This window comes from Chrysemys picta, chromosome 1 (genome assembly GCF_011386835.1).
Source record: "Chrysemys picta bellii isolate R12L10 chromosome 1, ASM1138683v2, whole genome shotgun sequence".
NCBI lineage: Eukaryota > Metazoa > Chordata > Testudines > Emydidae > Chrysemys > Chrysemys picta.
This window is the reverse complement of record NC_088791.1, coordinates 350,830,869-350,846,935: the sequence shown is the minus strand read 5'-3', so window position 1 is coordinate 350,846,935 and position 16,067 is coordinate 350,830,869. Positions and strand designations below refer to the sequence as shown.

The 16,067-nt window shown below is 45.1% G+C and overlaps 2 protein-coding genes across 3 annotated transcripts; both read right to left on the bottom strand.

Moving 5' to 3' along the window:
- LOC135981700 (olfactory receptor 52E8-like) lies at positions 1 to 960 on the bottom strand. The gene has a single exon (XM_065585427.1). The coding sequence runs from the start codon at positions 958 to 960 to the stop codon at positions 1 to 3; it is 960 nt and encodes a 319-aa protein (XP_065441499.1).
- An 11,327-nt stretch (positions 961 to 12,287) lies between these two features.
- On the bottom strand, positions 12,288 to 14,705 carry LOC101949544 (olfactory receptor 51G2-like). 2 transcript variants are annotated; one of them, XM_024113030.2, is made up of 2 exons: positions 13,729 to 14,632; positions 12,288 to 12,304 (listed from the first exon to the last, which is right to left on the bottom strand). In XM_024113030.2, exons 1-2 carry the CDS (start codon positions 14,630 to 14,632, stop codon positions 12,288 to 12,290), a joined length of 921 nt encoding a protein of 306 aa, XP_023968798.2. The 2 variants fall into 2 exon arrangements, with proteins under 2 accessions (XP_023968798.2, XP_005312797.2); XM_005312740.2 differs by lacking the exon at positions 12,288 to 12,304 and having other exon boundaries at positions 13,697 to 14,705.
- Between the last annotated feature and the right edge of the window lie 1,362 nt (positions 14,706 to 16,067).

The window sequence follows — 16,067 nt, the reverse complement described above, 5'->3', positions numbered from 1 at the left end:
CTATAAGAAAACATTAGGCCCCTTATGAGTAAAGAGCTGGAGCAGCCTGACCCGGATCTGTTTGGTCCTCACACCGAAAATGATGGGGTTTAGCATGGGGGGCACCAGGAGGCACACATTAGCAAAGAGAATGTGGAAATGCAGGGCCACATGGTGGCCAAACCGATAAGTGAACATAGAGAAGAGTGCTGGGATGTAAAAGGCTAAAATGGCACAGAGGTGGGAGCCGCAGGTCCCAAAAGTCTTGAGCCGGGCGTCCTTTGTGGGGAGACTGAAGATGGCCCTGAGGATCTGGGTATAGGACACGGTGATAAAAAACATATCTAGACAGATGACCAAGTTTGCCACAGTGAGGCCGTAGTAACTACTGATGCGGATGTCAGCGCAGGCCAGATTCACCACGGCCATATGCTCGCAGCATGTGTGGGGGATGATGTTGGTTCTGCAATATGGCCACTGTCTTGCGAGCAAGGGACAGGGCAGTGCGAGCATGGCACCACGCAGTGCCATGGACAGACTGATCTTGGCCACCACGTGGTTTGTCAGGGTGGTGGAATGTCTCAGTGGATCACAGATGGCCACGTAGCGATCAAAAGCCATGGCCACGATGATCCCAGACTCCATTGCAAAGAAGGAATGAATGAAGAACATCTGGGTGAGGCAGGCAGTGAAATCTATCTCCCTGGAATTGAACCAGAAGATGCTCAGCATTTTGGGAATTGTGCACGTGCACAGCACGAGGTCAGTGACAGCCAGCATGCAGAGGAAATAGTACATGGGTCCATGGAGGCTCGGCTCCGTCTTCACGATGAACAGGATGATGAAGTTCCCTAAGACAGCTATGACGTACATGATGCAGAAGGGGATGGAGATCCAGATCTGGGCCGCCTCCAGGCCAGGAATGCCCAGCAGGATGAAGGTGGAGGGGTTGGTGAAGTCGGTTGTGTTGGAATTTGACATGGAGTAGGGGGAGAAGGTATCCAGCTCTGAGGTAGAACAGTATCTCCTGCATATACCATACGTTCCCCTGCTTTCCTGTAGGTGCCCAGGGTCTAGGGCAATGGTCGCAGTACAAATGCCTAGATGGAGAGACAATGTTAATATGAGACACTACATGCACAACTACATGCCCCCCAACCTGAAGCAAATACTCACCAGCAACCACACACCACACAATAAAACACTAACCCAGGAACCTATCCTTGCAACAAAGCCCGTTGCCAATTTTGTCCACATATCTATTCAGGGGACACCACCATAGGACCTATTCACATCAGCCACACTATCAGAGGCTCGTTCACCTGCACATCTACCAATGTGATATATGCCATCATCTGCCAGAGGGGCATTGCTGGCACATGATGGCATATATCACATTGGCCAAACCAGACAGTCTCTACGCAAAAGAATAAATGGACACAAATCAGACGTCAAGAATTATAACATTCAAAAACCTGTTGGAGAACACTTCAACCTCCCTGGCCACTCGATTACAGACTTAAATGTGACAATTCTTCAACAAAAAATCTTAAAAAAGCAGACTCCAACGAGAAACTGCAGAACTGGAATTAATTTGCAAAATGGACCCCATTAAATTAGGCTTGAATAAAGACTGGGAGTGGATGAGTCATTACACAAACTAAAAACTATTTCCCAATGCTAATTTCCCCCCTACTGTTACTCACACCTTCTTGTCAACTGTTGGAAATGGGCCATCCTGATTATCATTACAAAAGTTTTTTTTTCTCCTGCTGATAATAACCCACCTTAATCGATTAGTCTCATTAGAGTTGGGCAACCCCCATTTTTTTCATGTTCTCTGTGTATATATATATATATATATATCTTCCTCCTGTATTTTCCACTGAATGCAACTGATGAAGGGGGCTTTAGCCCACAAAAGATTATGCCCAAAGAAATTTGTTATTCTCAAAGGTGCCACAAGTACTCCTGTTCTTTTTTGCTGATACAGACTAACATGGCTACCACTCTGAAAAATACAGACAGTAATTAAGGGGAGGAAAGCAACATGTAAAAAAGAGAAAGGACACTTGTTAATTTTGCAGTAAAAGTAGATGTGTTCAAGAAATATTTTTTTCTGAAGCAGTATCAAGTGCTCCTATCACCTGATGTGATGAAATACTTTCCAGTGCATTAGCAGTCAAGGAGGATTTTAAACATCATCTACAGTAGTACATTCGAATTATGAACATGAGTTACAAACTCTCAGATCAACCACACACCTCATTCAGAACTGGATGTATGAAATGATGCAGCACCAAAGCAAAAAAAAAAAAGAAAAGAAAGGTAAATAGAGGACAGCTCTGTATTAAATGTAAACTATAACAAAATAAAGGGACAGTTTATTTAAAATATTTGACAGGGTGAGGAAAAATGGGGAAAAAATCCTGGTATGGGATTAGTCAAAAAAAATGTTGAGGAATATAATTAATGCCAGACAACAGCATGGTTTATGGAAAACAGGTTTTCTCAAATAAATCTGATTTCATCCTTTAATGAGAGTACATGTTTGGTTGATCAATGGAATGATGCAGATACAATAGACTTTGATTCCTCTGAGGCATTTGATTTAGTAGGGAAAACGTGCAGATAAAAACTGAACACAATGCAATGGCAGTGAAGTACATGTTAAATGGACTAAAAACTGCATAATCAATGTATCTCAAAAGGCAGTTAGCAGTGGGTCATTGTCAGTGAATGGAGAGGTTTCTTGTGGTGTTCTGCAGGGATCAGTTTTAGGCCTGATGTTATTCAATATTTTCATCAATGATTTGGAGAAGGGAGAAAGCCCTGTGTACTAAGGGGCTCTGAAATCTAGCAGAGAAAGGAAGAGCAAGACCCAATGGCTCGAAGCTGAAGCCAGACAAACTCCAGCTGGAAATAAGGGCCAAAGGTTTAGCACTGAAGATGATTAATTCTTGGAACACACTGCAAATGGAAGTGGTGGATTCTCCAACTCCCCATCGTCTACAGATGCAGCCTGAATGCTTTTCTGGAAAATCTGCTTTAGGGCTTCTCCACACTGAAAGCACTACAGTGGTGCTGCTGTAGCACTTCATTGTAGACACTACTTACATTGATGGCAGGGGTTCTCCCATCAGCATAGGTGATCCACCTGCCTGAGAGGTGGTAGCTAGGTAGGTGGAAGAATTCTTCTATTGACCTCATGCTGTCTACACTGGGGTTAGTTTGATATAGCTACATCTCTCAGGGGTGTGGATTTTTTTTGCTGTTTCAAAAAATGAGAATTGAATGTTAAGTTGCATTATCAGAGGCATAGCATGGAAGTCACGAGAGGTGATTTTACCACTCTGCTCGTTGATCCTCATCTGAAGTAATGTGCCCAGTTTTGGTCACTGCTGTATACAAAGGATGCAGAATAACTGTACAGGATCCAGAGGCAAGTGACAAAGATGATGAAAGGGAGGGAGTACAAGCCATATGAGCAAGCTGAAGAAACCGGATATGTTTAGTTTCTAAAAGAGTAGATTGGGAGAGGACACGATAGCAGTGTTCAAAATTTGAAAGGCTTCATAAAAATGTGGAGGAAAGTTATTCGCTCTTGTTGCAAAGGAAAGGACAAGAGGCAATGGGTTTAAACTACAGCATAGAAGATTTAGATGAAATCTAAGGAAGAACTTCCTAACATAAGAACAGTAGGACAAAGGAACAGATGCCTGGGAAGGTCATTCAATCTCCTTCGCTGGAGGTTTTCCAAAGGAGGTGGATAACTGTCTGGCATTGACTAAGATACAACAAATTCTGCATCCTGGCAGGGGTCATATTAGATGACCATTGCGGTCCCTTCAAACCCTATGGCTCTAAGAGTTCATAATGTAAAATCCTAGTGTAGACCAGGTCTTAGTCAAACACAAGACGTGGAGCTCAATACAGGGGCAACTGGGTGAAATGTAATGGCCTGTGTTATACAGGAGGTCAGACTGGATGTTCTTATAGTCTCTTCTGACCTTAAACCCTAAGAATATATCAATGAAGAAAGTCAATCAGGCATTCATATTTACTGTGTATCATACAACACAAACAAGGAAACATGGGATTACATTGAAAGTCTGAACATATAACATTGAGAAAAGGAAATTGTTTACATAATCCATATTTAGCCTGTGGAACTCCTTGCCACCATCATTATTGGAAAGAAGAGCTTAGCTGGATGGGATTCACAAATGGATTGGACATTGGGGGTCGTGCTGATGGCACCAACTTTAGTTAAGGCTGTCTGACACCTTCATTTAGGAGACCTCATTTCTATTCCTTATAAGTTTGCCAATTCTAATCAGTTGGACTGAAATTTCCCATGCTGGATGTCTGCATGTGGCTGAATTGTTTTTTTTTAAATATTCAAGCAGAACAATACAGCCAACTTCTTGAATTAAGTTAGAAGAGAAGATGTTTTGCCTATGTTGAAAAATTCTTATACTTGTTCCAGTGAAGAGCCCAAGCACCTCCATGCTTTCCAGCAGATAAAAAGTCAGGTAACACTTCCCCCACACACCCCACCCCAAGCACCTTTTAACTACCAGAGCCCTGAAATTTAATAAGAGGATAGTGTCTGTGCATTAACACACTGTTGGCTCCTGAGGTCTTTACTCAGTTCTTACTCCAAGGGGCGTTCTGATTCAGTGGCACCTGAGCAAACTACAGGCTACAGCCTCAGAATTTGGCCTTGTATCACACATCCATTAATACCTTTCATCCTGAAGGATCCCCTGTGCCACTGAAATGCAGCCAGATTTGGGCCGGAGGCGATCAGCCATGGGCACACAGCAAAGAGGGACATTCTGGCCCATGATATTGGAGCAAGCTCATGTCCTGTGGCAAGGGCCCAGGTATGTTTAATGGCTGTGCAGAGTGGAAAGGACCACAAACTTACACTCTCTGTCATCATACCCAAGTTGCAGTGCATTTGTCGAGCAGGTGAGCTCCTCAGCAAGAGATGGGTAGCTGTGAATTCTGAGACAGATGTGTCTTCCCTGGGAATCCCCCTCAGATAGTCGTGTCCCACATCTCTCTCACTCCAGCATCTGCAGCAACATTGCACAACGGGATGTGCACTGGTTATATTATAGCTCTGTGCAATCCCAGTGGGGTTCACTCAGCATCTAGGGGAGAAGAGGAATCTGGATGTTAACAGGCTGGACACAAGCCTCTCTGCACATCTGTGCTGTTTATCCAGCTTTATCATTAAACAGTAATTAAGGGGTCATCCTAAGGGAGATGAGAACACTTGGGCTCTGTGCTGAGTCAGAGAGGAATTGGCTGCTCTGTGTATTTGTGTATATTGAAACAATATATAGTTGATTAGAAAGAAAACTGGGATGAATCTTAGGTCTCCATAGGTTCTGATACCCTGTACATGCCAAAGTGGCTGGGTAGATTGTTGACAGAATGATCTAGAGAAAGGTGATTAAGAGGAAATATGAGCAGTTTCTGTAGGCACTCAGAGCTGTCTAAGGTATCAAAGATCACTAATACTCCTCAGTAATGTTTCATTGAAGGATAGTGAATGGGAACATATCCCCATTGTACAGATAGGTAAACTGAGGGATAGGGAGACATGATTTGGCCAAGGTCACACAGTGAATCACGACAGGATCCAGGAGTCCAGAGTTCTTTTCCTGTAACCACGGTCTCTCTGTCAGTAACTGAGTGCATCACAAGAGGGAAATGGACTGAAGATCTTGCAGGTTCTCTGTGATGTGTTGGTTTGTCGGTCTTCCCCTGTGTGCAACCTGGAAGTGCAGTACCTCTGAGCCCTCGGGCATACCAATCTCAGCCCCCTATCACATGGTGAGGCTATGAGAAGTTGCAATCCTCTCCAGGTCTTCCACTTACACAGCCATACTCTGACAGGAATCCACCCAGCTGCCGTTACAAGAATACTTTCACCAGTCACTCATGAACCAACAATAGCGGGGCACCAGAAAGTTCCCCCAGCTCACCAGCCTAGGACCCAGAGCTGTATTGTCTTGTCCTGGTCAGAAGCTTGATCAGTTGCAAGTTTATAACCCAGTGTGCCCCTCCCTCAATGCGGAGAGGACAATGCACCAGCCCGCCTTCCTGAGACACTGAGGGCTTTAGCTTCCTTGACCATGGGATGCTGTTCCAGGAAGAAGGACTGTTAAGCAGAGATGGGGTCCAACTATTAAGGAAGGGAAGAGCATATTTGGATACATACAGACCGGGTAACCTAGTGAGGAGGACTTTAAACTAAGTTAGAAGGGGGCAGGTGACCAAAGCCCACAGGTAAGTCAAAAACATTGAGGCCTGGGAGAAGGATCAGCAATTGGGGAGGGGGAGCATGGGCTGTAATAGCAGGGATCAAAGAGGGTCAAGACAGAACTGGGTGGGGTAAAATCAGTATCTAAAATGTCTGTATACTAATGCCAGAAGTATGGGGAATAAGCAGGAAGAATTCATAATGCTAGTAAATGAACACAACTATAATATAGTTGGCATCACAGAGGCTTGGTGGGATAATACACATGACTGTAATATTGGTATATAAGGGTACGGCTAGCTAGCTCAGGAATGAGAGGCCAGAAAAAAGGGAGAAGATGTTGCCTTATATATTAAAATTGTATACACTTGGTCTGAGGTTGAGATGGAAATAGGAAACAGACTTGTACTAAGTCTCTGGGTAAGGATAAAAGGGGTAAAAAACAAGGGTGCTATCATTGTAGGGGTCTACTATAGACAACCTAACCAGGAAGAAGAGGTGAATGAGCCTTTTTATAAACAACAAACAAAAACATCCAAAGTACAGGATTTGATGGTGATGGGGCACTTCAACTACCCAGACATCTGCTGGGAAAATAACACAGCAAGGCACAGATTATCCGAAAAGTTCTTGGAATGCATTGGAGACTATTTTTTTTATTCCAGAAGGTGGAGAAAGCTACTAGGGGAGAGGCTGCTCTAGATTTGATTTGGACAAATAGGGAGGAACTGATTGAGTATTTGAAAGTGGAAGGCAGCTTGGGTGAAAGTGATCATGTTCATGATTCTAAGGAATGGTAGGCGGGAGAACAGCAAAATAAAGACAATGAATTTCAAGAAGGCAGACTTTAGAAATCTCAGGGAGTTGGTAGGTAACATCCCATGGGAAGCAAGTCTAAGAGGAAATACAATTGAAGACAGTTAGCAGTTTTTCAAAGAAACATTGTTAATTGCAGAGGAACACACTATTCTATGGTGTAGAAAAGATAGGAGGTATGGAAGAGACCATCCTGGCTTAACCAGGAGATCTTCATTGATTTAAAAATCAAAAAAGAGTCATACAAAAAGTGGAAACTCGGTCAGATTACAAAGAATGAATATAAACAAATAAGACAAGTATGTAAGGGCAAAATTAGAAAGGCTAAGGTACAAAATGAGATCAAACTAGCTAGAGACATAGAGGGTAATAAGAAAACATTCTACAAATACATTAGACACAAGAGGAAGACCAAGAATAGCATAGGCCCATTAGTCAATGAGGAGTGAACAATAACAGAAAATGTGGAAATGACAGAGGTGCTTAATGACTTCTTTGTTTCAGTTTTCACCAAGAAGGCTGGTTGCGACTTTTCACCTAATGTAGTGAATGCCAGTGAAAATTAGATAGGATCAGAGGCTAAAATAGGGAAAGAACAGGTTAAAAATATTTAGACAAGTTAGATGTCTTCAAGTCCCCAGGGCCTGATGAAATGATCCTAGAATACTAAAAGAGCTGACTGAGGCGATATCCGAGGCTCTAGCTATTATCTTTGAAAAGTCATGGAATATGGGAGAGATTCCAGAAGACTGGAAAAGGGCAAATATAGTGCCCATTTATAAAAAGGGAAATAAGGACAATCCAGGAAATTAAACACCAGTCAGCTTAACTTCTGTACCCGGTAAGATAATGGAGCAAATAATTAAAATAATAATTATAGAATCCATTTGCAAACATCTAGAAGATAACAAGGTGATAAGCAATAGTCAGCATGGATTTGTCAAGAATGAATCATGTCAAACCAACCTGATAGCTTTCTTTGACAGAGTATGGCTAGGGTGGCGGTAGATGTAGTATATCTAGACTTTAATAAGGCTTTAAATACAGTCTTGCATGACTTTCTCATTAACAAACGAGGGAAATACAACCTAGATTGATCTACTATATTATCTACAGAAACACAAATTTTGTGTGATTATAAAATATAGCAAACAGACCAAAGCATATTTCCTAGCAAATATACAGAACTTTAAACTTAGCCTAACATACTAGAGAGATGGGATTTGAAGAAGCAATTTCTCACCCTCTGATGATAAAAGCAGTTCACCACGTTTTCATATGCAACCGTTATCTTTGTTGATGAGCCATCAGCACTGTCTAGTTTCTTCATGTTTGGACCCAAAAGGCTAGTTGTGGGTGTTACCCGGAGTAAGCACATTTGAAATATAGATACATAGTCAATATTCACAACTTCAGGTGCAAAATTGATATATGCATGCCAATAGGATAATCATATTCAGCAAACCATAACTTTTCCAATGATACCTCTCAAGACATATCTTGTACCACAGGTATCATAATTATGTCATAATCACATCTCATAATCACACCACTATGTTGAATGCTGAGATTCCCATGTGGCCCCTTGACACTATTTCTCTGTGCCCTTGGCTACAGAGCCCACCGTTGTAAGGAACAGGATTAGGCTACAGCCAGCCAAATAAATAAGTAACTGGCTCACAGTCACTGGGTAACCGAGGGACAGCTCACAGAGCGTCTCCTCCTCATGTTCAAGCATGAGACATGCACATGCTGTAAGCAAGGCCATGCACATTCTTAATAGTAAGGGATGTGTCACAACCCAGCTTGAAATGCCTGCTGCTAGCTCTCTATAGGGTCAAACAACCCCCTCCCCCAGATCCAGATGTCCACAAACTTGGTGATGATGAGAATTTGGATGCCGGGTCTGAGGTCTGTCTCCAGTGCTAGAGCAGCTCTCATTGCTCATGGAGTGGGTGGGTGGGTGGGGGGGGGGGGCAGGATCAGACCGAGAGGCAGCCCAGCAGGGCTCTGTTCAGCCAGGCAATGCTGTCCAGATCCTTTGTTTTCTGAAAGCATGTCCTCATTCCCCCACCTTACTGCCAAGCTTCAGGAGGAGCAAAGAACTCACTCGAGAAAAGATGCTGTGCTAATCATAGAATCATAGAATATCAGGGTTGGAAGAAACCTCAGGAGGTATCTAGTCCAACCCCCTGCTCAAAGCAGGACCAATCCCAACTAAATCATCCCAGCCGGGCCTTAAAAAACGTTTAAGGATGGAAATTCCCCACCTCGCCAGGTAACCCATTCCAGTGCTTCACCATCATCCTAGGGAAATAGTTTTTCCTAATATCCAACCTAGACCTCCCCTATTTCAACTAGAGATCATTGTTCCGTGTTCCATCATCTGCCACTACTGAGAACAGCCAAGCTCCATTCTCTTTGGAAACCCCCTTCAGTTAGTTGAAGGCTGTTATCAAATCCCCCCTCACTCTTCTCTTCTGCAGACTACATGACCCCACATGGAACAGCGTCTCCTCATAAGCCATATACTCCAGCCCCCAATCATCTTAAGTATCAGAGGGGTAGCCGTGTTAGTCTGAATCTGTAAAAAGCAACAGAGGGTCCTGTGGCACCTTTGAGACTAACAGAAGTATTGGGAGCATAAGCTTTCGTGGGTAAGAACCTCACTTCTTCAGATGCAAGTAATGGAAATCTCCAGAGGCAGGTATAAATCAGTGTGGCGATAACGAGGTTAGTTCAATCAGGGAGGGTGAGGTGCTCTGCTAGCAGTTGAGGTGTGAACACCAAGGGAGGAGAAACTGCTTCTGTAGTTGGATAGCCATTCACAGTCTTTGTTTAATCCTGATCTGATGGTGTCAAATTTGCAAATGAACTGGAGCTCAGCAGTTTCTCTTTGGAGTCTGGTCCTGAAGTTTTGTTGCTGTAAGATGGCTACCTTTACATCTGCTATTGTGTGGCCAGGGAGGTTGAAGTGTTCTCCTACAGGTTTTTGTGTATTGCCATTCCTGATATCTGACTTGTGTCCATTTATCCTCTTGCATAGTGATTGTCCAGTTTGGCCAATGTACATAGCAGAGGGGCATTGCTGGCATATGATGGCATATATAACATTGGTGGACGTGCAGGTGAATGAGCCGGTGATGTTGTAGCTGATCTGTTTAGGTCCTGTGATGGTGTTGCTGGTGTAGATATGAGGGCAGAGTTGGCATCGAGGTTTGTTGCATGGGTTGGTTCCTGAGTTATAGTTGTTATGGTGCGGTGCGTGGTTGCTGGTGAGAATATGCTTAAGGTTGGCAGATTGTCTGTGGGCGAGGACTGGCCTGCCTCCCAAGGTCTGTGAAAGTGAGGGATCATTGTCCAGGATGGGTTGTAGATCACTGATGATGCGTTGGAGAGGTTTAAGTTGAGGACTGTAGGTGATGGCCAGTGGAGTTCTGTTGGTTTCTCTTCTGGGCCTGTCTTGTAGCAGGAGGCTTCTGGGTACACGTCTGGCTCTGTTGATTTGTTTCTTTATTTCCTTGTGTGGGTATCGTAGTTTTGAGAATGCTTGGCCCACCACCTAGTTTGAGAGCGTCTGAACTAGATGATATAAAGGCTTATTCTGACCTTAAATTCTCTGACTCTATGAATCATTGTCTTGAGCACATCATTATCTTGGATGCAGCTTGAACAAGTTGCTCCTCTGAATGCTGACAGGAATTCAACAAGGATAGATGTTGGCCAAGAAGAATCGGGATTGTCACAGTAAAACTGGGATATATGGTTTCTTTATCGTCTAAACCAGGTCCTTTCTGTCCTGGGGAGAATCTTACAATTGTCCCAGTCTTCAAGCTGGGAACAACATCCCATCTATGACAAAAGCTTATCACCAAGCAGCAGTGACTGGACACCTTGGTCTCTGCCCTTCGGGAGCTTGTGACCAGAGCTACACAGACACCCCCAGCCTCCTTAAAACAATGAGGTTTATTAGCAAACAGCACGAAGCATTAGAGAAAATGGTTTTATAATAACAGGCAGCTTCCACTCATGTACATTCATACATCTCATGTATCGCTTAAACTAAGTTAGACAGGCTTCGCTCTGGAGATAGAGGAACAGAACTGGCCCAATTTTCAGTAAGCCAAGGAACTCTCGGGTCCCAGCCTAGTTTCCCTTTGTTTCTGAGAGCATCTTCCCATCTGTTTGCCCCTTTCTTGTGGAAGCAGCCTTTGCTGAAACCTGAGTGAGCCTGGGCACAATCACCATAGTGCTCAGCCATGTCCGTATTATAGGGTCAAGGTGTGAAGCTGATCTTTGCCCTTAGACCTTTCTCCCACCCAGACCATCTAAGATGATCCCTCCATGGCCATTGCTCCATTATTTGGCAGTTCGACCCATTCAGCCTCAATGGCTGGCAAACACCAGTCCAGTGACTGTGCTGAAACTCCCTGTGACCCTGTGATACTCCAACACTCTCCTCAGAAATCCACTACTTTCCCCGCACTGTCACCCCCTAGCTCCCCCACATGTGCCACAGACACCACGGTGCTGGAGTCATGGGGCTTCCCAGAATCCAGCTGTCACAGGAGGCTGTGGTAAGAGGCCTTTATAGACAAATGTTAGGAGCATTGCTCTGTGGGACCCTGATATAGACCTGATGTTAGGGTATCAGAACATCCTTGAATGTATTTATCCTCCTGCCACCACAGTGAGGGATGGCAAGGCTATTATTGACCTGTGCAGAGGCCCAGAGACAGCCAATGGCCCACAGTCACACAGGGCAAGGGAATCAAACCCAGCTTTATTGAGTCACAGAGCAGTACCCAGACTACAGGACCAGCCTTCCAGCCATCTGAGCTGTAACAGTCCCAGCTAGATTCTCTGCTGTACCAGAGGAGCTCCCTCATGCACTGCAGAGAGCAGGGATGGCAAGGAGCCAGTTACAGAAGTTTGATTCCCTGGCCTGATTTGATTCTCCCCTTCCCTCAGCAGAGTTTAGGGCAGCCTGGGAGCTGGGCTGACCTCCGCCCATCGGTAATGGCTCCCAAGAGCATGGCACACTCTGGCCAAGTTCCTGCAGACTGGGGCCATCCCATAGTGCCCCTACTTGTCTGAGCTAGAAATTCAGGCACCCTGCCTTTCCCTCAAAAGTCCTTGCAATGACTTACTCTTATCCCGGGATACTTAAAACAAGAACCCCCTTTGTAGGGTCACATTTATTGAGTCTTCTCTAAAGCACAGGCTCTCCTACCTTCTGGCCCCATCTTCCTCCTTTACTCATGAGCTCCTGACCCCAGCAACCTCCTTGCAGGAGTCTGCATTGTTTTAGGCTTGCTGTATTCCCTGCTTCTCCTTTTCCTCGAGACACCGCCCTCTGCCCAAACTTTTCCCCTGAGACCCCACCCTCTGCTCTTCCTCTTCCCCTTCCCCTGTAGAGCCACCCCCCTGATCAGGCCTGAGCTTGATTTGGGTAAGAGCTGCCCAGGGAACCACTGAGGAGAGTCCCAGGCTCACCAGCGTCCCTGGTTTGAACATCCTTGGGGTGGGCAGACAAGGTGGGGGCTTCTCTCAGGCAGCTTTTATCATGGCCCGGCTCTGGCTTATAGCCTGGACAGGGGATGGAGCCCTGGGTAATGAGGAGGAGCAGGGGATGGGATCTCAAGGGGGATGAGAAGTGGCTGGGGCGAGGTCACAGAGGGGACAGGGCTCTTGCATGTGTCCCACTTTTGCCTTTTGAGAGGTGGTCACCCTATGGTAAATGTGCTGGACTGGGAAAGGAGATAACCACATCTTTGTTGGGGAGTTTAAGTCCATTTCCACCCCTTTGCATTGCTGGGGCAGCACAATCTGAGGGAAGCAGGAGGGAATCTGGGCCTGAGTCTCTTGCTAGAACGCCTGTGTGTCAGACCCTCACTCACACACGCAACTCTGCCCTGCCTCGGTGGGGAGTGGTTCAGCAGGTGTGTGGTGTGCAGAGCCATCAATGGGGGAGCTGCAGGAGGTTCTGTGAATGGCTTTTCTTGGGGCTCTGATGTGAGTCATGTCTCTGACATGACTCAGTCACAACCACTTGGCTCAGGGTGTAGGAGAAGAGTGTGTGTCCGTGGCAGTTGAGTAGCCCCTGTCCACAGCTGGTGCAGCCCCCATGGACCACACAGCACATTTAGCGCTCAGGGAGGGCCAGGACTGCGACTCCACAACAGCTCTGCAGCTTTTTTCATGGCCCCTTGTTTTTTAACCAGAGACAGAACAGCTACAGCCCAGGTGTAATGGGAAACAACGTCCACATGCCTTCTCTTTATTGACTGTATCAGCAAGAATGGTGAGGTTGGCGCAGCCACCGATACTGCTCTTTACTAGCCAACATCTCATCTGTCCCCTGGCTCTCCTCGACCACATTCAATTTTTAAATGCTGCTTCCTGCTTGGTTTCCTTCCACCAATGCACTGCCCTCCCTCAACAGTGTTTGGGGACAAGCCACCACACATTGCTCAAGGACTTAGACCCCACCTGAACCACTACAGAGTGGAGATCAGTAGCTCATGTCACCTCAGATGTAAGTGTCCAGGAAGGAATAGGTGACCTGTGTTTCTCATGGTCAATATCAGCAGCGCAAGATCTAGGTGATGAACTGACTCTTTATTTGATGAACACCCTGATTATTCTCGCACGAAGGTGTTTGCTTTTCACGCTGTACACAATTGGGTTCATCAGGGGTGGGACCAGCAAGTAGACATAGCCCAGGAGAATCTGAAGCAAGTGAGAAGAGCTATTCCCGAATCTGTGTATCACAGACAAGCCAATTTCTGGTGTGAAGAAGAGCAGGACGGCACAGAGGTGGGAGACGCAGGTGTTCAGGGCCCTGAGGCACTCTATGGGGGACGCGACGCTCAGCACTGTTTTGATGATCATCACATAAGAGAGAAAGATGAGCAATGAATCCAACCCAACCGTTAAGAGTTTAACAGACAAGCCATAGATGCTATTGACTGTGATGTCTGAACAAGCCATCTTCATGACCTCCTGATGCAGACAGTAGGAATGGGAGAGGACATTGGCTCGACAGTATTGGAACCGTTTCAGGAGAAATGGGACTGGGAATACTAGGACCACCCCTCTTAGCGCAAACACCAGTCCCATTTTGGCTATTCTTGGAAGAGTTAATATGGAAGCATATCTCAGCGGGTTACAGATTGCAACAAAACGGTCAAAGGCCATCAGTAACAGCATGGAGGATTCAGTTAATGAAAGTGAGTGGATGAAGAAGACCTGGGCAAAACAGGCATCGAGGCTGATCTCCCTAGAGTTAAACAAGTATATGCCCAGTATCGTTGGCATGGTGGCTATGGATAAGCCAAGATCTGTAACGGCCAACATGGAAAGGAAAATGTACATGGGCTCATGGAGGCTTGGATCTGTTTTTATAATGAACAGAATGACTGAATTTCCTACTATTGAAATAGCGTACATTAAGCAGAAGGGGATAGAGATCCAGAGATGGGCGTCTTCCTGCCCAGGTATCCCGGTGAGAAGGAACACTGCAGAGTTGAATTTGGTGTCATTGACAGATGACATAATGTACTAGGCTCGTCCGAGGAGTTTTGAGCTTTCCTTCCTGAAAAGAAAAAGAATAGGAGACTAGATGATATTTAACTAGACATCTTTCTGATCTTAGTGGAAGTCTAGAGAATCCCAGGAGCTGAAGGAAGATAAGCAAAGATGTTGTCTTGGATTTTCACCACCGATAGGAAGATAGGCATTGCCAGACTGGATCAGACCTGTAGTCCATACAGCTCAGTATCCAGTGGCCAGTTCCAGATGCTAGAGAGGACTGTCCAAGAAGCTCTGTAATAGGCAGGAAATGTTTCTGTCTGACACCCATTAGTTCGAGACATATTTAGTGGTATAATCAGGAAGGTTTACAGCCCTTAGAAGACTCTTTTAAAAACCCTCATTATTGTAATTTAATTTTCTGCTTAGCCATATGAACATCCCATCCCTCTTTGAATCTTGCTAAGTTTTTGGCACCATTGATATCTTGTGGCTGGGAGTTCCATAACCTACTTGAGCACTGTGTGATTTTACAAGTGTGACTTTACCGCACACACAGTGTCTTGCCCTTCGTGTCTGAGTGTGCCCCCATGTATCATGACATGTGTAAACACATTGCAAATGCATGGTGAAAATGGTCATTGTATTTATCTGTCCTGCATAGAAGCTATTTATAAACATGTTTCATTGCCTCATTATATACTTTTTTTTTTTATTGTGTCCACTCCTGAGAGTCCAAATTATCTCACTGCCTCTTTCCAGTACATTGGATAAATTCATAGGTTCAGGTTCTGAATTCAGTAACATTTACATCTACATTGTAACTCCATATTTACATGTGCAAATTCGATCAGAACAGAGCTGTATTAACTTTCCCTTACCAAATGATCCCGGTGATACACTGTGACCCCCAACAATTCCTCCAAGAGAAGCTGAAGTGCTTTTTCTGGTCAGCATTTACAAAATCTAGAGAGTTCGATCATCCTGCAGGCTATTCTGCCTCCTCACAGAACCTGCATCCTTTCCCTGTGCAAGTGTCTGTATATTCCTGGTAAGTTACAAGCCTGTATCCGGAGTGATAACAAACATTGGGGTCAGTGAAGATAATTCTGAGTCCCTGAGCTCTCACTCTCTATTACATAAACAAGAAGGAGTCTGGGGGCACCTTAAAGACTAAGGCCTGGTCCACACTAACCCCCCATTTCGAACTAAGGTACGCAAATTCAGCTACGTTAATAACGTAGCTGAATTCGAAGTACCTTAGTTTGAACTTACCGCGGGTCCAGACGTGGCAGGCAGGCTCCCCCGTCGATGCTGTGTACTCCTCTCGCCGAGCTGGAGTACCGGCGTCGACGGCAAGCACTTCCGGGATCGATCCCAGAAGATCGATTGCTTACCGCCGGACCCGGAGGTAAGTGTAGATGCATCCAAAGAAGTGAGGTTTTTACCCACGAAAGCT

Bases quoted from the DNA above. Each gene is read 5' to 3' on its own strand.
- LOC135981700 (XM_065585427.1), bottom strand. From the start codon at position 960: ATGTCAAATTCCAACACAACCGACTTCACCAACCCCTCCACCTTCATC.
- LOC101949544 (XM_005312740.2), bottom strand. From the start codon at position 14,632: ATGTCATCTGTCAATGACACCAAATTCAACTCTGCAGTGTTCCTTCTC.